At 44.1% G+C, this 19,844-nt stretch overlaps 1 protein-coding gene across 4 annotated transcripts in view; it reads left to right on the top strand.

Annotated features, from left to right (window-relative positions):
- Positions 1-19,844, top strand: part of LOC128755895 (dipeptidyl aminopeptidase-like protein 6) — a 261,376-nt gene that overhangs the window by 74,794 nt on the left and 166,738 nt on the right. The window contains exon 1 of one of the 4 annotated variants that reach the window (XM_053859995.1): positions 9,912-10,331. The exons of the other annotated variants lie outside the window; for them this stretch is intronic. Coding sequence (XP_053715970.1) covers positions 10,146-10,331 — 186 coding nt within the window. The 5' untranslated portion in view covers positions 9,912-10,145. Of the gene's footprint in view, positions 1-9,911; positions 10,332-19,844 lie in introns of those variants that run through there. 4 annotated transcript variants of the gene reach the window in all.

Below are 19,844 nucleotides of genomic sequence, written 5' to 3'. Positions count from 1 at the left end.
TAATTCTCGCGTCAGAAATCCCGCTGTGTAACGCTGGCTTCCTGGACAACCATGAAAAGCGGTGTGTCAGATGTGTTGTTTGCCTTCTTGAAAAATGTGGCCGCAACTTTGCGTTCAAACCACTGCGACCTTTCTGTTGTTGAAGTCATGTGACAAGGGAACTCTGAAGTGCGCATTAAGGCAATTCTAAGTGGTGAAAAGTAACATTAACGCAGCGTTGGATTGAATTGTTTCAGCAGCTTTGGGACGGTTCCTGAGTTCACTGAGCTCTTTAGGTTTCCACATCTTAGACGCCTGGAACAGCGTGGACGTTGCGCCCCCCGGGACGACGGGGAAAATAAACAGACATTAAAATGGTGCGTGGAGTTTCCGGCGTGTAGCAGGAGAGCAATAGAAGCAGTCGGACCATTTTGCGGTGCTGACTCTGCAGAGGCGAAGTCTGGCTCGGCCCGGGAGACGGAGGAAACACTTACTGCGCTGGAATTCAACAGTTGGGCATTTTTGTTTTCTCATAATCAGCATGTTACTTAATGAGATTTGAGAAGAATACAGGTTTTTAAATGGGGCCATTATGTGGCTCATTTGGCTCCTGAAAACGTAATTATAGATAATAATCTTCGCAGTTAATGACGTAGTGCGTCATGTCGAAGTTTGAGCGGAGTGCTAACAAATCAACAGCAAAAGTGCTGTCGGCGGGGTTTTCACGATGTGAGCCGGACTTGCTGCTGTTACAGCCGTGAAATTACTTCTGAGGACGTTATGGATTTATGGCGGGGCGGAGAGCCGTCCCCGTTTGACTCCGGCGCTCGTGGTGGGACCAGAAGCCGGGAGCACTCGGTGACTCTCACTCAACTTCATCTGGAGTTTGATAGAATGATTGCTAACAGTCGGGTGAAGCTTTATAATGAGTGTTTTATTAGACCAAAAAATAAAAAAGCATGGTGATATATTCATGGTGATGCCGAGCTCTAGCATTGAGAATGAGGAGGAACAAAGGAAAGGTGAAGCGGTTTGTTTTGGAGGGGCTAGGAAAACAATGTCGCAAAGGAGAGGAGGAAGAGAAGGAGGAGGCGAGTCTTGTCAAATGGAAAAATAGAAGAATGGAAGAATAGGAAGGGATGGTAGGTGGGATGGAACAAAGGAAGGAAGGGAGGAGGGATATAAAGCGGATGGAAAACGTGCTGGAATAAAGAGAGGAAAAGGGAAGGAAGGAAGCTGGGAATATAATAGAGAGAGGTGTAAAGATGATGGAAGAAAGGGAGGGAGGACAGTTGGAAAGAAGGGAAGGAGGAGGAGAAGAATGAAGGCAAGTAAGAAGGACACATATATAATGAGGATGAAAGGAGGAAGAGAGGGAGAAAGGGCTGAGGAGGAAAGCAAGTACGAAAGGAAGGTGGGAAGAGAAAGGAAGGAATACAAAGAAGGAGAGGAATTACGAAGGAAGAGAGTGGGAGAATGGAGGGATGGAGAAGGAAACAAACAAAGGGGAAAGAACAAAGCAAGAGACTCGCGGATGGAACTTTGAACCAAACTATTACAGCAGTTGGAGTTCATCCACCAGTTATCCTGAATCAGTCATGTGATCAATGTCGATCTTTCAGCTCCACCTTTGAACCAAACTATTACAGCAGAAGTTGCAGTTCATCCGCCAGTTCACTCTCAGATGGAGTTAGCTCGACCTCTGGAGGAGTTCATTCGGGCTCATTTATTGCTGGAGATTTGACTCTTGGATTATCCTGAATCAGTCATGTGATCGCCGTCGATCTTTCAGCCCCGCTCCAGGCCGCCTGCTTCGGCCTGATGCTCCGGTTCCCCTGACGTCTTCTCTCACTATTGCATCCAAGCGTGGAGGATCCAGTCCCCCCCAACCCCTCCCACCCGTGGTTGCAGCTCAGATTGTGTCGATCTCAGTTTATAGCGAGCGAGACTCTCGGCGGGGCTCCGGCAGGAAGATTGAATGTAAAACGGCGGGCTGCTCCTCGGCGCAGAGCTGATGATGTCTCCTGAAACGTCCAGCGTGGTAATAGTCCTCAGCTCCAGGAGGAGCTCGGCCTCTAGTCCTCACATGGAACTCACACAGCTTCCCTCCCAAAGCCCTCGCGCCAAATCAATAACTAACTTCTAAATTCACGCTTTTTCTCGCCGATATTTATTCATCCTTTTAACCCTCCTTGCCAAAAAAAAAAAGCTGAGTGGAGAGATGACTAATGTGGGATTGGGAGGATCGATTCTCCGCTCTTTTTTGAGGACTAATTGAAGCCCTGGCTGACACTCTCCGGCCGCTTCTGCTGGCCTCGCCTCAAGCCTCTTTGAGTCATACATCAGCCAGCGTCAGGCTGTTGCTGCTGCTGCTGCTGCTGCTGCTGCGTGTTTGCCCGTGTGTGCAAAGTTTAAAGGTCAGGTGGAGCAGAAGAACTTCTCACTCCAGCAGAGCTTCAGTTTCTCGTCCGCTCTGCTCGTCCTTGGGTTTGTTGCTTTCTGTCTCTGGGCTCCACATCTGTAAAGCTCGCGCTGATGATTGAGGACATCTGCAGCTGCAAATAAACCCAAGGCAGGAGGTGTGTGTGTGTGTGTGTGTGTGTGCGCGCACGTGTGCCACAGTTGGCATTGCTCTCAGCAACGCAGAGATAAATGAGTGGAACACACCAGCTGTAAACGCTGAAGCTAAACTTTTTTTTACTCAGCAACAACATCGACAACTTGAACTATTATACTAAGATCCTTTGAAACCACAGTATCATGTCAACAGAATGGGTTTTCAAAACAGTTCTTGAAAAGGATTTCACTTGAAAATATCACAATTTCAATCAAAATGAATGGCCTTGAGGTCTAGAGAGAATCCCGTTTGAACTCCTCCACCTCACACCGACCCTCTTCATGCCCACCTGCATCATGATCCTCATTGTTTCTTCTTCACTGTCTCTCCTCTCCACGTGTCCAGACCATCTGACCTCACTGACCTCTGACCCCAAACGCCTTCCTCTCATAAACTGATTTCTGATCTGGTCTTTTCTAGTCACTCCCAAAAACATCCTCAGTAGCTTCCTCTCTGACTCTACCAACTCTGACTCCTGAGTCTCTAAACCAGGGCTCTCTAACTCTCTAACAGGAGTCTCAACAGAGTACCATATCAGACTCCATTTTAAGACCAAAAGTGTCAGCATCACTTTTTGAGTTCTATGACCTCCTTCATCTAGAAGGCTCTGTTGCTCTTCAGTTTAGCATCGAATTGAATTCAAGCTGACGACAGGTGAGTCAAGCTCCGGCAGGCCTCGTGACGTGACTTGGCGGGGCATATTTGGCCCACGTGTCTTGAGTTGGCAGATATTTCTCTGGCCGTGGCAGTGACCTCGACTGGTCGATAAATCGTGTCACTCTTGCTGATTCTCATCTGTACGCTCTTCACTGCCTTTCTGCGCTTTCGTCTACACTCTCTTTTCACTCAACTTCACTCTCTTTTTACTCTCTTCTCCACACTCTCTTCACGACCCATCCTTACTGCACTCTCTTCTTCACCACACTTGATGCAGTGTCTTCTTCACTCTCTTTCCACGGTTCTCATCTTTGCTGCAATTTCATCTTAACTCTCTTTTGCGCTTGCTGCACTCTCTTTTCATACTTCTCTTCACCACCATTGCTACTCTCTCTTCTTAACCCTCTTTTCACTCCCTTCTTTACCACCCATCAACATTACTCTGGATTACAAACCCTAGTGACTCGATGTCTGATCATGGTGTCAGAGGGACAAGTTGAGAAGTTTGGAGCCCACGTTTGGGAGGACAGATGGTTAGGACTCCTGGAGAGGAGAGACGGAGTTGGACCAAGAATGACAACCAGTGAGGGTCATGATTCAGGAGGACTTAAAGAGGTCCGATGCAGGAGAATAGGTTAAGGTAGAGGAGGTTTTGTAGCAACCTCTAATGGAAAATAACCAAAGAAAAATAGTGTATATCAACTTTGTATGCAGGTTCTACCATCCCTAATGTAGCCAAACACCTTCAGGAGGTTGCACTGGTGCAAACCGTCATTAGAGGACTCTCAGACTGAAATCAGACTTGGTTAAATACCCGCAACATTGGACCTCTAAGACCTCCTGCTCTTTTCATTTCCCACTTCCTCTCGTTGCAAACGGCCAAATTGACTGAGAACTTTGTGTTGCTCACTTCAAATAGGATTGCGACTCAATTTGCCGCGCCTCACGCCAGAAAACCTCTTTTTCCTGACACATTTACCGTCTGCGCGAGGCAGTAACATGGACATCCGAAAGCTGGTGATGTTGGATCTCGGTCAGTGAAGGTGACTATTAAACAAATAAGTCTTCACCGTCTCCAAATTTGGTTTCACTCTGCTTAAGGACAGGACTTGATAATTGTGCCGTTTAATTTTGAGTCTAACTGCGTCAGGCTCCAGCACTTTTCAATCTCCCCTTGTCATTCAAGGAAAGCCTCCAGCAGCCGAGACCCCCCTCCGCCTCCCTCTGCTCCGATACGTATATCCTCCTGCCTCACTTTTGAATTTGATGCCTGGTGAGGCGCCTTTAAATCATTCAGACATAAACCTCATCTCATTTGAAATTGCTCCTGCCACACAGCGCTGATACTTAAGGACAGATGTTGGGGCGAGTTGCAAATTGGGTTCTCTCGTCATAAAGCAGAGGACCAGCGGACCCGAATATCCGGGTAATAGTGGGATTGATCCTCGCCGTGTGAAGCGATGAATTGAAACAGCGGGTTTCTGATGCTGAGAAATGGACCGCGGCAGAGTGATGTGACACTGCAGAATAAATTCATGATTCCCTCTTCGCAGCCTCCACAGAAAAGCTGCTGCTACTGTTTTGACAAGGTCAGATTTTCTTGAAGTTCGGTCTGTGAAGACAGACGTCTGTCTTTGAGGCTTAGATTGGTGTGGCAACAGACAAGCGAGGGGTCACTGATGCCAGACAGGAAAGGACATGTTTGTTCGGTCTCTTCTCCAGAGATTCTTAATTTTGTGGTTCAATCCTGACATGGCCAACACATTTGAGTCTGTCAGTCTGTGTATGAGTGTTTTCATTTTTCATGAGCGTCACTGCAGCTCAGACCCCTTGCTCTGTTTAAACCTAACACAAAAGTGGAAATCATGACCTTGTTTTGGGCCCCTACATCCAACCCATCCACACTCCCATGGTGTGGTGTATTGACAATGGGAAAGTGGACGATTGCGCCCTATACTGACGCAAAGGCAGCCGTCAGCATTACATGTTGATGCGGACTGAAACGCCTGTTTGAGGGGCTTCAAATAGCAATTGGCACGTTGTTACATGTAGAACGGAAGCAGTTAAGACATAGCAGTCCGGGCCACTGTTTGACTCCCACTTAGCTTTGTGGCGTGTTGACATGATTTTTTATCACGCTTGAATCATGAAAGTTGTTTTAATGATTTGATTGTATTCACTGTTTTAATAAAGTCACATAATGTTAGTTTGAAAAACCTACAAATAAAAGTGTTGAGCCTCCTAGTGATTCGGTTGCGGTTCTCACTTCTAATATGGTGACAGAGGTCATGTGAGTGACGCAGAAGTCTGCCGTCCATGTTGCATGTTGACTCATCACACTTTCAGTGGAGCCAAATGTTTCACCTCCCGCTGCATTTCCTGAGGGCAAAGGCAGCACTTCACTGAATGTCCAACCTGTTAAGCAAGGATTAAGCCAGTGGTGCTTCCAACCCTACGCCACTATAGTCAGGAGTCTCCCCAACTATGGGGTAGTGTTGTGTCGTGTTGTGTTGTGTTGTGCAATATAGTCTTGTCGAAGTACCTCGCTGTCCATAAAGGAAGAATGGTCCTCATAAGGAAGACCATTTAAGCCGTATAACACACACACTGAAGCAAAATCTGGAGAGAGACAGAACTGGTCTTAATACAAAATCTGCGAAAAATACTGTATATTGTAATACAGTAAAATACTGTATACTATCAAGGCCAGGAGTAAAATGCAAATGTACAAACTGAGAAAATACTTAAATGTTAAATACAAGATTCCTTAGAACGTGTAGAAGCTCCGTACAAAGCCTTGAAGAGAAACAGGAGAAGAAAACGAAATGGAAGCTAAGTAAACAAAAGCAGAAAGAGAGGGAACCTGGTGAGTAGTGCTGGGTAGATGAGGTATCATGAACCAGTGTTGCAGGGTCGATGAAGCAGTTTCCTCATTTTCAGAGGCCACTAGGTGGTGCTCTTGGTTAACAGGCTTCATTGAATGAGTTGTTCAAGTCCAAACATTTTGCTGCAGACAGTGCCATCTGGTGGCCTCTGAAAATCCAGACACTGTTTCATGAAGCCTCATTGACCCTTCAATACTGATGATGGAACTGGTCTGACTTCATCACTGCACCACTGGTGATATAGGGAGCAATAAACTGGGCAAGTCATGACCACGCAACACTTGAGAGAACTTGGTAAACTCCTGTGAGTCTCTGAAGAACCGGCTCAGGGTGAGGAGCGTGCTCACTGATCCACAACCAAGGCAAACACCACGTCTCGCCTCTCACACTCTCTGCTGCTTTGATCCACCTTGAGAGGATGGCAGAGGTCCAAGATCTCCTTCAAAAAGAGCGATTATTGCTGCAAACCAGGTGATCCGAGAGAAGGGAAACGACCAGAGCACGGTCGGCTCACAGTCGCTATTCTGGATCACAAATTTCAAAGGATTAAAGCTGCTAGAAAACACGCTTGTTGTTTGTGTGTGGAGCTGCAGTGAAGTCTCGGCTCGCAGGCTGCCATCTGTCCGACTGCCAAAAACACAGTGACACTGTGCTGGTGAGAAGGGAAGTGGACTGTGGGGGCAATAAAGCTGACTGGGGCTTAATTAATCTGCTGCTGAAGTCATGTTGTCAGACACTAAAGCTGTGGGGTCCATGTCGAGGGCGGCACTTTTGGAGCGGCAAAACTCTCATGTGAAAATGCTGGTTTGTTCATGCATGAGTTACGCCTCAGCTCTGACCTCTACTGGTCATGAGCCTCCCAAACGGGTTGCTGGAGTGATGAGACGTTCCAAAGCAGTGCTTCAAGACAACCGCCTGAGCTGCAGGAAACTTGTCCATGTCACGTGAAATGAGTCATCCACTTGTAACCGTGCTGTTTTCAGAGTTCATCTGAACCCCGGTGAATCACTGGCTCTCGGGGTTTTCCTGCAGTGTGACGAATCCTGCTCCTCATCCTCTTCCCCACTTAATCACCTCCCTGCAGTGGCTGAAAATTGAATTACATTCCTGGTCCTGAGCCAAAGCCAAAGACGGATCTTGATGTGCGGAAGCACATGGAAGTGTTTTTATTTCCTTCCTCAAACTTGTATTAGAAATCAATAGTAATGCCTTTTATGGAGAAGAAACTGAGGTGGTGCAGTCCTCAGGAAATATCACATTTGTTATGCTGCTCAGATGAGCTCCAGGTTTGAGACAGCCACAGCTGAAGCTTCACGAAGCAGTGTCCTCATCTTCAAGTCCACTAGTTGGCACTGCCTACTGCATAATCTTTTAAAAACTAAATTATTTAACACAAGATTTAACCCAGAGATTGGCGCCAACTGAGCTCTGAAAATGAAGCTTCTTGAAGCTTCATCAGATGTTCCTGTGCCAGTGTCGCAACATACTCTCCTCATCTTTTGTGGCTGTGTTAATCATCCTGATAACCGTGGTGGTGTGCTGATGAAGCTTCACGAAGCCTCAGTTTCAGAACTCAGTGGGTGACGCTGTCAGTTTAACGTTGATGTGAGGCTTGGCCTTGTGAAGCATCATCAGATGTGCCGGGTTGGAAACGTCCTCTCTTCATGACGTGTTTTGTAGCAGCCAAACTGTTTTCATCATCTCGATAATGATTGTGATGTGCGGGTGAAGCTTCATGAAGCCTTGTTTTCAGAGGACAGTGGGTGGCACTTTGCTTTAAAATTGATGTGAGGTTTCATTACAATAGTTGCTCAACACCGAAGATTGTTGGGAGTAGAGTGCCATCTGCTGGGCTCCGCAAATAAGGGCAGTGCTTCATGAAGCTTCAGTGAGAATTTCCTGAGAAATATTGGACAAAGCTTTGTGTTTATTATTTATTTATTAAGCTTTACACTCTGGTTTCCTGTCACAGCTCCCACGTGTTCAGAGCTGGAATGCTGACTTGATATTGGCTGGTTCTCTGTCACAATGTGGCATTAAAACTTTCTAGTAGTTCGCAGTGTGGTGATGAAGAAAGCTAGAATCCTCAGCAAAGCGGCGCAGTCGTCCCCTGGGCTGTCGGTGTAAATATCTGGGAGACGTTTTCTTCCTCTCAGACCTCCCTCCCTGACTCCACCAAGACTTCCCGGATCTTGTCAGTCATGTGGAGCGGAACAATTCTGTGTTCTACTGAAATCCTGGCGTTGCTCAGCTGCTGCTCTGCTTTTTGTCAAGCCAAACAAAAACCAGATTAGATGGCGGATTCTGAGTCTGTCTTGGCAGAAGTGGCTCCAGAATCTAAGAATACAAATGTCTGGTCTTCTTTCTATTTTGATATTTATATTATTTTATTGATGGCTGGATCGTTCAATTGTGGATTTGGTGGCTTCAGTCTCATAAAACCCTTCATAAAAACAACACAATCCTTCTTGCAGTATCATTCATCTCATCTTAAAAACACACTGCGGACTAGTTTGTGAATTAACTAACAAAACTAAGATGATGTTTTAAGTTACTCTCTCTGGAACTTTATTTGGGGAAACTTACATGTGACCTTGGGGTCGAGTCGAACAGGGTCATGAGCTTCATTGAGGATCTGTGGTGGAATCATCAAAAGTTTCAAAATGTTTAAGAAAATGCAAACAGAACTTAGACGCAGCGATTCAAGATGAAGGATGGAGCATACCGTGCAGGATTGAGCCTGACAGTGTGCTAACTACTCCAACAGCAAGCTTTGTGTCTGTCTCTTTGTCAGCGAAATATCTCTAAAGGTTTTGACCACATTTCAATGAAATATTTTGGAAATGCTGGCAATAAGGCTGTGAACAGATGTAAAATACTGGGATGTTCCAGACAACAATCTGAGTCCTGTGGATTCCCCCGAATCATTTTGCCCTCACTGGGGTGTGTGAGCGAGGTTTAGATCGCTACTGCCACCTGCTGCCCCACTGACCTCATTTCAATTCGACAAGTCAATGATATTTTAAATGCTGAAAGTAAATGTAGGAATCAATGTTAGGGGAAAAAGCACAATGTGAATTTGCTGCTTTACTAGCTTGGTGATTATTTTTATTTATTTATTTTGATCAGTTTTGACAGTTTTCATCACTTTGTCTTTGACTTTGAAAGTGTTTTTTTTTTGTGTAAATAACCAGCAAAAAATAATACTTTGTATTAATTTGATACTACAACTGCCACTTGTGTAAATATGTCCCCAATTTTCATGACAAAATTTGAGAGAGCATAAGATTTTAATACATTTAAACAGTTATTTTTCCCATTACAGTAATGAATGGATGTCATGATGTCAAGTCCTCAATGCCCTGTCACCTGCCTCTCCTTCTGTGTAGAACATCAGTGGGAGGAAATCAGTAGTGACAGCGATGTAAAAACCAAATAGGACTATTTAAAATTTTATTATGTAGTTATGCATTTATTTATAGTGCTCCTGTGTGCCAATAAAATAAAATAAAACAGGTGAAATAAGTAAACAAAAGTTAGTTGTGAATGTGCCAAGAAACAAATAAGTGAGTAGAGGACACAGAAAATACATAATGAACAGTTACGGTAGTGAGTACATCGTTCACTGTCCTTGGTCCGTGCTTTATATAATAATCTCCGGCCCGTCTGTTGACTCAACTGAACAGAAACAAGAAGGTGCTCATGGCGTCGCATGTTTCATGTGACAAGAGAGGGTCCGCCATCATCCACTTGGGGTCGCTGTTGCTCTTCTGGTGGCAGCAGCCGGCAGAAGAAGACGCGGCAACAAACTCCTGGAAAACACTTGCTCCGTCTGCAAAGTCATGACAAGTTTCCACCGCAGACCTCCGCTTCTGTGAGGACGAAGAGGAGACACGAGGACGCGCCGGGAGGAGCCGCTTCGTCCCGTGACTCGCTTCCAAGTTGGAGAAATGCGTCACCATCTGCGCCGCCGAGGAAACTGCGCGCTGTGACTCGACTTCCTCCCAATGGCGTCACTGTATCAACGACTCACCGGGCAGATCAACACCAACCAAACCTTCCCGGAGCCGCCGGAGGCGAGCCGTCTTCTGGGGCGGAGCGGGGAGGCGGAGCAGCCGGCGGAGGAGCCCGGTGTCCGGCTGCAGCAGCAGCAGCAGCAGCGGCGGCGGCGGCGACTCTCCGACGATGAAGAAGTAAGAGCTCACCTTCGCTTGTCCTCTGACGTCATCGTCTCCGTGCCATGGAGGCGAGATGACGAAGACGCGTTTGTATGCGGTTAGTTCCAGACAAAGTTGGCAAACTTGCGGGTCGCTCAATGACCTTCAGATACGTGTGACCCACACCATCTCCTTGTGCTTGGAAATGAACAGATAAAGGACAGGAAAAAACAGACTGATGCCGAAATAATAACATTATTATTATTATAGTTGTTGTTTTAAATCAATTCCAGTTGATCATCACTAACATTTACTAATGAATGAATATTTAAATCCAGTCAGTTTACGTGTACCATTCATCAATAATGTCCAAAAAGCTGAAAAAATATGAATAATATGTCTGCACATCCATCCATCCATTTTACACTGTTTATTCAAGGTGGGTCACGGGGGCAGCAGCCGGAGGCCAGACCACCCTCTCCCAGCTCAATAGTGTTCTGTTTTAAACCAACATATTCCAGGAAATATTTCTGCACTTTTCCCTAGCTCCGATTCTCCATCGAGTTCTTATATTTGTCATGATCAAAACAGTGAACTGAATTAACATAAATCCCTATGTTTCCAGCTGTGTTTGTCGGTGTGACTCAGAGTGTTTGCTCTCCCTCACTGTTGATCAAGGCCAACTCCAACTTTTATGGTAGACGGTTGAGGAGGACACCTCCACAATGAGAACACATATTCCCTTTAACCTTTAATTTCTCAGGAATAATTTGATCAGACTAAATAATATAACAATATAACAATAACAATAAAACCTTTGTCATATAGCACCTGTCAGAATGCTGTTCACCAAGTGCTTTACAGGCAAAGTAGAATTTAAAACACAGAATAGAGAGTCTACACCTGCAGGGAGACATGAGTGTGGTTGGACAACATCTCAGTGAAAGTTGGCAGGAAGTTCAGACCGTCTCATGTCAATACAAGCCCTGATGCAGAAAGATTTGTCGCCCTCAGATGTAAGTCTTGACTTTGGGACCCAGCCGTGGCTCGCAGCTTATCTACAGTGTAGAGGAGGTCCATGCCAAGACAGGCTGTGAAAGTTAAAAAAAAAAATCTTAAAGTCTTTTAGAAAGTGGAAAGGGAGCCAATGAAGCTCACTCTGAAGTGATGCTGTTAGAACCAGTTAGAAGCCTTGCTGCTGTGCTCTGAACCAGCAGGTGGCGTGAGAGAGATTTCTTGTTGATGCCTTTGAGGAGAGAGGGACAGTAGTCCAGGCTGGAGAACAGGAACGCTTGAATAAGTCGGCATGTGACCGCGTGGAAACAGGACTGGACTGAAAGTGTCGAGACAAGACTTTGGGTAATGGGATTCATGTTTTTGGTCATTAGAATTTGGTGAGGGACGAAAACTTTTGGACCGGTTCAGATAATGCTCCAACTAGTGACATCATCAAGACATGCTAGAACAGTAGCAACGCCTTGAGAATCCCTCTTGGGTTAATCTGTACGTCGTCCGTATCGCAGTAGAAGGACTTGTGGTGACGCTGGATGATTTGGCTAAATGGTGGCCTGTTGAGGGAAAACTGAATGGGACCTCGAATAGAACCTTGTTGCACACCACAGGCTCAATTGACTGTGAATGTCAACCTTGCGCGCTGTGTTTAATTCCCTTCCTTGCATCTTGTGTTTGTAACTCTCCTTTCTATTGTCTGAACATGGAGTTGTTATCGCCAACATTTTATAGGTTTTTGTACAGCATCGTCCGGTTTTAAGATCAGTTTTTGTGCGTCCATCTGTGTATGAAACAGATGCCTCTGAGTTATGTTTCGTGGAAGTTTATAATCCTCTAAACCAACTTTTTCAGTCATGCTTTACTGACCACTAATATATACATTCCCTCCCTGTCCTTCTGAGTGGACTGTTGTGGGGTTCATCTCAGGCCGCTCATAAATCTGCCCGTCGAAGCTCCCCTCACCAGGAATGTGAAGTTTGTTTACTGCTGGGGATTTACTGATGCAGGGATTTTCAGAGCCATAAACTGGGTCACCTTGGTTTTGACAGGTGGGATTATAATCCCCGTGTAAAACGAGATACAGAACTGTCCTTGGTGCTGAATCACAATCGCGCCGTTCGCCGCCGGTAGCGCTCTCCATGGTGCTGAAACCAAATCTTCCTAAAGCTGCTTACGAGCTCTGTTTCTTTGTTTTGATCGTTCCGCTGATGGAATGCTGTATTGCTTCTGCTCGATTTTACGTTTACATGGAATGTGCTGCAGCCATATTTGTTGCTGGCACTGTGACATTTGAATGGATCATCCGTTTGTGGAAAATATATATTGAAATAAAATAAATAATGGATTTAAAAAAGAAATATATATTTTCATATGAATAAACGCGATGAATTTTATTGGCATGTAATGTTATTTTCCCTGGAAGCAGTGAGCGAAACATGAACTCCAGAGTTTTTGAAATTCACCAGTGATGGGCTTTCATCCAAGCAATATTCTGCCATGAAGAAACAAACAATGTTTTGTCTGATGAATAATAAATATTAATATGCGTCTGTGGGCATTTACATTCTAAAATAATGATTTAGTTGAATATTTACTGACATGCCAGGCTTTGGACATCATCCAGTGATCACATATTTCTGCCTCTTATTCCTTTTAAACAGCACTAACCCAACAACTCACAACTCACAAATAAACTCACGCTGACTAACTATTTAGCGTAGAGGGTCAATTTTATTTATTTTTACTTTCCTTACTTGTTCTAAATATACTTTTTGATTAGTTTTCTATTTTCTTTTTCCCTTCTGTTATTTTTACATTACTTTTTAATGAGTAATGTTCATATTTCATATACCTCCAATTGAGTAAATTAATGATATTTAAAATAAATAATCGAAGCATGATACTAGATTGAATTTCCTTTATATCAAGATATGCTTTTCCCATAGTTGCCGCCAAGCTATTCACTGCTTTGAGGTCTTCCAATATTCATGATTTATATTGTGAATCTTTAAATCCAAATGTATTTAAAAATAAATTATATATAATCAAATGACATATTGAAAGACTGGAATGTCATGGTGAAAATTTTGAATATTTAAGAAATAAAACTAAAAGTTAAACTAATAATAAAGTCTATATTTACTATGACTATATATATATATATATATATACACACACCCAAAACATTGCCTCATCTTGCTTCCCATTTCCTTGCATGTGTCACTGTTGATATGACAATTATAGCCATGTATTTCACGGCAAGTATGTGCACACAATATTAAAATCAGCACATAGAAACACATCAACACTCCAGATCACTTCAGCTGCCTTTGCTGCCTCAAGATCAAACACAATGGCTCTAATATACATTTTCGACTGAAGGTTGTTTCATCCAGGGCAATTGGATAATGCAGGAATTGCTGCCTCATCACTTAGTGCACACGTTCAAGTCGGGTGCCACTGAAGCGTTTGCAGATGAAGCTTCACAAACCAATATTTGCTGCGTAAACAAAGGCATTTTCCTACAGGCAGAGCCGTCTATTGGGCTCTGCTTCACGGGTCTTCAATGGCTGATCAATACTGCCAGGCACAGATGACTTGTCTGTCTTACTCCAAGGTAAATTTCTTCCACGAGGATTGTAACATTGAGCTCTATTTAGGTGGAGAAGTGTGAATGAAGAGGTGCAGTTTTCTTTTTTTTTGGTGGATATTTACATGCCTCACTTCCATCTGTGGGTCTAACAGATTCCTCTGTTGGGAAAGTGGTCAGAGCATGAATCATCGTGTTTATCGTTCTGATCGGCGGTCGATGCTAGCACAACGTGTGGTCCCTGTTACCTCACGGAGAGCAGCCTAACTGAATTCTGAGAGTCTCACGGACTCACTGCTGCTGTGGCTCATTGGCTGTACAGTATTTACCCAGCACTCTGGTGCTCTTTCTTAAAAGTCAAGACAGGCTTCAGCAGCGGCCCTGCTGTGTGCTCTTAATGAGGCAGTCTGCTGGAGGTGACATTTCTATCACGCTGTGAGGACGAGTGTGCTGTCCCAGTGGGATGAAGCGCTGATCCACCCGCTGCAGCTCCACTCGTGATCCGCCACTTCACGGCTTCAACCACTGGCTTATCCTTCTCTTCCCTGCTCAGTCGCCTCACAAGAGGAGTCTTCAGATTAAAAATGTTCCTTGATGTTGCCACCTCAAATCTCTCCTGGTGACTGAGCTGACCCAGATCTCTGCGTCTGCGTCAATACCTCACTTGTTCAAGCAGTAAAATTATTATCAGGCAATTATACATGGATATGATCGCAAATATGTCATCTGTCAAATGAGTCACAGTATGTTAGCTATAAAACATATGTATATATGTATCATATTTTTAGTTCCTAACTGCCAAAACATGAATAAGTAAATATTGTAATAATAAGTAGGAGTAGGTCAAGTAGGTTTGCCTGTTAAACTCTGTCAATAGTATTTAAAATGCTAAAAGACGGATCAAGTTACATAAAAAGGATAAATGTCTGACAATAATATTGGTTCCAAAAAAATTCTCAAAATGTGGAAATGAGCTTCTGGATGGAGACAGGCGCTCTCAGAGTGCTTTTCTTGCTTTGAGAATTATTGATTTATAATAATTTATTTATTATAAATCAATGCACAGAGAACAAAAAGCAATAAATCATGAACAATACATGACACTCATGTTTAGCATGACTTTAACGTGTCACGTTCTGAGGAAAGATATACAAAAAATAATACATTTAAATATATGAGGAGTCATAGTTATTTCCAATATTAACCAGCTAATGCCATCCTGGAGCTAATAATCCCAGTAAAGGGGAAGTAAATGAAAATCCTTTTTTTCGTATAATAAAAGCTTTAATGTGTCAGAAAAAATAATACATAGAAACAATGAATGAATGCATAATTAAAGATGTAGAGTGAACTTTACAAGCTCATAGTTTTAAGTGTCGTTCACCTGACGGAAGGGACACCCTGGACAGGCCACACACAGAAGGACAACGCCTCACCCCGAGGAAGAGTTTACAGTCATCAATTAGCCTCTGTGTGTCTTTGGACTGTGTAAGGAAACAAGTCATAAATCAGCCAAAGGTTGTTCTCGATTATAATAAACTGTAAATGTGCCTTAAAACCCTAAATTATAATCCATGAATATGTCAGATCCAAATCTAAACGCTACATTCATGGTGCATCCAGGCGGATATAACCAATAAATTCAGCTGTTATTCTTCTTCAACTGCGTTGTTCATCCAGTCGTCTGCCATTCCTCCGCTCTGTCCCTGGTCAGAGCTCCTGTTTCTCGTCTTGGCTGACTGGAGTGACCTCTCAGTCCACTCACATCTGGACGGCTTCAGCTCCTCCACCCTCCAGGGGGAGCCTTTTCTAGCCCACTAATCTGACTCCCTCGCACCAAAGAGACAAATAGAGGGTGAAAAAAGCCAAAATGGATCTTTACCGACTCCCCCTGGTGTGATTTTCTTTCCCTCCAAAGACGTGATTACAAGAGTAAACATCCTGGCTTTTCCTTTTTTCCCCCTCATTCTGTTTGCTGCAACCAGCCACATCCTAATGAGGCTCGGGAGGAACCTGACGAGAGCTGTTTGGATTCTGAATCACAGTCTGGAGTGTTTGGTTTGGCTCTCAACTACTGCTTTACGTCTAGTGGCACCTAGTGGTGTGTAGCAGAACTGCACCTGCAGCCCCTCCCTGATGCAGTTTTTCAGAACACTTCTTTGTATAAGTTAATGTCAAGTGAAACATTTATTTTTTTTTGTTCCACTCAGGCGTGAAAGAGTTTTTGGTTGGACATGAGCCCCCCTCAAACCGTCACGTCCTTATTGCTGTCATGTTCTAAGCCCACCTCGACGTGGCCTTTTTGCACCGCGGCTCCGTTCCACTCATTTCCCCCTTCAGCTCCACATCCCTGCGACGCCCGCCGCTGATCAAACATGACACGCTCATGTGTGTGCGCCCCTGCCATGAATTATGCAGCCGGCGGGGTGAAAAGAGCTGGTGGTTTATTTATCATCAGGATTCAATCGGGCGCGAGGAGGAGGGAAACTCTGCATCACTTACGCTGCAAATGCAGGGGTAAACCAATCGCAGAGGTCAAAGGGAGTCACATGACTCACACATAATGGGACGGGGTTTTGCATATGCTCTCAAGGTTGTGCTTTAAATATCCTCTCACACACCAGACTAAGTGAATCTTTAATGTCTGTTCAAACACTTGGAGGACAGTGGTGTCGCTCTATTTTACACAACATACATACCACTTTTATATTTTATATTCTTAGTATATGAATTTCTAACTTTTGTCAAGGAAAGTTCATGTGAAAGAAACATTGCTTCATCGTCATTTCATTTTCTTAGGTTGCTGACAAATGTCTTCTGTCCCAGCTACCTAGGGTGTGAGACAGGGGACTGGATCTGGACAAGTCCCCCATTTGTACATGTACAGTCCAGACCAGAAACCACTCACTCGACCAATCTGTTTTCCTATGCATTTTTTGTGGGAGGAAATCAGAGTGCGTAGAGGAGACACAATTGTGCTCTAAAATCCTCACCCCTCTTCCACATCGCTTCCCAACACTGCGACTTTTCCAGCGATTATTTTTCTTGTCACAGAAAGCCGGGGAAACTGCCAACATCACTGGAGCCGCCTCAAAAAAACACGAGCAATTATATAGCGCCTGCGAATAACAGCTAATGAGGACATTTTGTATTCCATCAGCGTTTTGAAGCAGCAGAACAGGAAGTGTAATAATGCGAGATGCTCCAACAGGCATGAGCTTTTATCCTCATGGAGGAGGCAGTAAATGTCAGGCTGTTGCTTGGTGTGAGTTTAGTGTGCTCAAATTGAATCCAAAAAATGTGGTAAAAACACACTCAATTGCTGTATTCATCACACAAACCTAAAAGTTACAGGGATGATCTTTCACTTCCGCCGTCTGTTCTTCTCAGACCACGTTTTGTCGCTTTAGTCCTGGTAGCCTGAGCTGAAGTACCTGGCAGCGCCACGAGAGGCTCTCCTGTTGCCGTGTCAGGCTGCTGCAGACCGCAGGCCGCTGTCACAAAGCGGGGTTAAACCAATGGAACCGGGACCAGTGATGATGAAAGGGAAGAACAGAGAGTGGAAATGAAGAAAAGGCAGGGGAGGAGGGAGCAGATAAAGCGTTTGCCTGGAGGGTCGAGGGACCAGCTGAGACAGAGCTGATCACAACCACAGAAGGGTAATTGAATCATGTAACAAAAGATGAGTCGTAATGCTGAGAGCGGCGATAAGAGGGGTGCGACGGCGAACTGGCTCAGGAGGGTCGGCGACTGTGATGATATTTTCTTATTTTCAAATGAACGGCTGCCTGCTTCAGTCGCTCCAGGAGGTGGGACGTCTGCATGTTGAGCTGCTGCGATGTGTCATTTGGACAAATAACCATTTAGATATATCGGCTACATGCAGGTCACATGGGTTTATTTTGAGTGAGACTCCGCCCAACATTATACATTTAAAGACTTTCCAGGATGAACAATTTTAGGATGTTGTTTGTTTTGTGAATGACCTGAATATTATTTATACGTGGCCCGGGTGTCATTTTTTTACGTCTCCATAGCAGGCACTTATTTTCAGGCTTAGCTACTATATTTATTTCAAGACATTCAATGCTTCGCTATCACTATCATTACATGTTGCCACGGGTCGCGACTTGCTCGATTCTGGATCCATGCTTAAATGTCCAAATTCCCATGATTGAAATGTAGAACAGACGGAAGTAGAAAGCTGAACTAGTGCAGCGTCACCCAAAAACTATACGGGGCGGACGTAAACAAGCATGGCTTACCACCTGACTCTCTCCATCTCGACCCTGTGGAACAGATCAGCAGCTACTGATCCAGCTACTGGATCAATGAGCCACTCACACACACTCACACACAAACATTCTCCACCTTCAGCTCTCAGACTCCGCCCATCCAAACCTCCGTCAGGCTCCGCCCTTCAGAGCAGCTCCGTATCAAAACATAGAGCGCTCACTACACGCTGTCAGTCCGGAAATTAGTCAAAGAACCTCATCATAAAAAAGATGGACTTATTTTGCCATCAGTTTTTTGTACGTTTATTTATTCTTTGTGTGTGTTCTTTGCACTTAAAATGCTCTTTACTTAATCTTTACTTTTTGCAAATAAAAGTAGTGCAGCCCTTAGCGTTTTTTAGACTAATGAATAACACTAGGTTTTTAACAAGCTATTTAGTGGAGGACCTTATTTTCCATCGTGTTGCTCCAGAACCGTAAATGATCGCAACTATCTCTGCATTTAAAAAAATAATCTGCTTTACTGAGCGCAACAATTAAAAGGAATCCTGGAGCGAACGGTTGGCCTTATGTGGGCGCTGTGCTTTTTCATTTTCGTCACCTTCACAGATGGTTAAGAGTGGAAGAACCACGTACATCCACTTCTAAGTACTTTGCTTTTAAAAACAATCCTGTTGGAGTTCATGCAACCTGCAAAGGATCATGGGATGATGATCAGTGTAAACAGAGCTGCATTTACCTGTACTTGTTGCCATGAAAGATGAAGATAATTGACTGTGAGGCACATGTGTTTTGCCCGTTCAGTTTGTATTTGGAAACGGCGGTTGAGCTGCTTGGAGTCAGCTTCTCAGACATGACCATCTGCATTGCAGGTTACTCACTCAAGGTGCTTCTCCAAACACTTACGTTGGAGCTGAACTTTTCTGTCTGTCAGAATCTGTTTTTATGAACTGTTTCGTTTGAGTGGTTTTAAAAGCTTCGGGGATTGATATTTATGATCAGTTGAATGTAGTTTTTTCATTTTTAAAAACAATTTGTGCAAGGTAACCAGAACTTTGAAATGTATTAAATGTTATTTCGATGACAGTTTTAGTTTGTGAGATTTGATCCCTGAAGGAAAAGTCTTCTGTAATTTAAATCTTCTTTAACAGCTATCAGAGAAAGCAAACAGGTCATAAAATTGGGTGGAACTTTGCCACTTGACTCCTGCAAGGGCTTCAGTCATGGCGTGTTTGCCAAAGCCAGAACTTGTCTTGGGATGGGGCCAGTGTAAACTGTGATTTTTCTGTGCTAGGAACTATACTTTTAATGTTGCCGTTGCATCAATGTAGGGAGGTGAGGTATCGCAGGGTTGATGAAACAGTGTCCTCATTTTCAGAGGCCACTAGATGGCGCTCTTGGTTTAGAAATGATGTGAGGGTTCATTGGATTAGCTGTTCCAAATAGTTCACAGCTCTGAAAATCAATACGCTGTTTCATGAAACCTCATCGACCCTTCAATACTGCGCCGTGAAACCTCATCGACCCATCACTAAAGCAAGGGTCGAATTTTAGGAATTAAAGTAATATAATTCATTTGTAAGATAAAGGTTACCAATTCTATGTCGGAGTTTCTGACCACGCCCTTAAAGAAATGTGTAATTCACACCTCTTTAGCGGGTTTCAACCTTTTAAATACAATTCAACCCTTCTTTTTTACGTCTTCATAAGCTG

The sequence above is a fragment of the Synchiropus splendidus genome, chromosome 3 (assembly GCF_027744825.2).
Source record: "Synchiropus splendidus isolate RoL2022-P1 chromosome 3, RoL_Sspl_1.0, whole genome shotgun sequence".
NCBI classification, from domain to species: domain Eukaryota; kingdom Metazoa; phylum Chordata; class Actinopteri; order Syngnathiformes; family Callionymidae; genus Synchiropus; species Synchiropus splendidus.
This window is presented reverse-complemented; position numbering and strand designations above follow the sequence as displayed.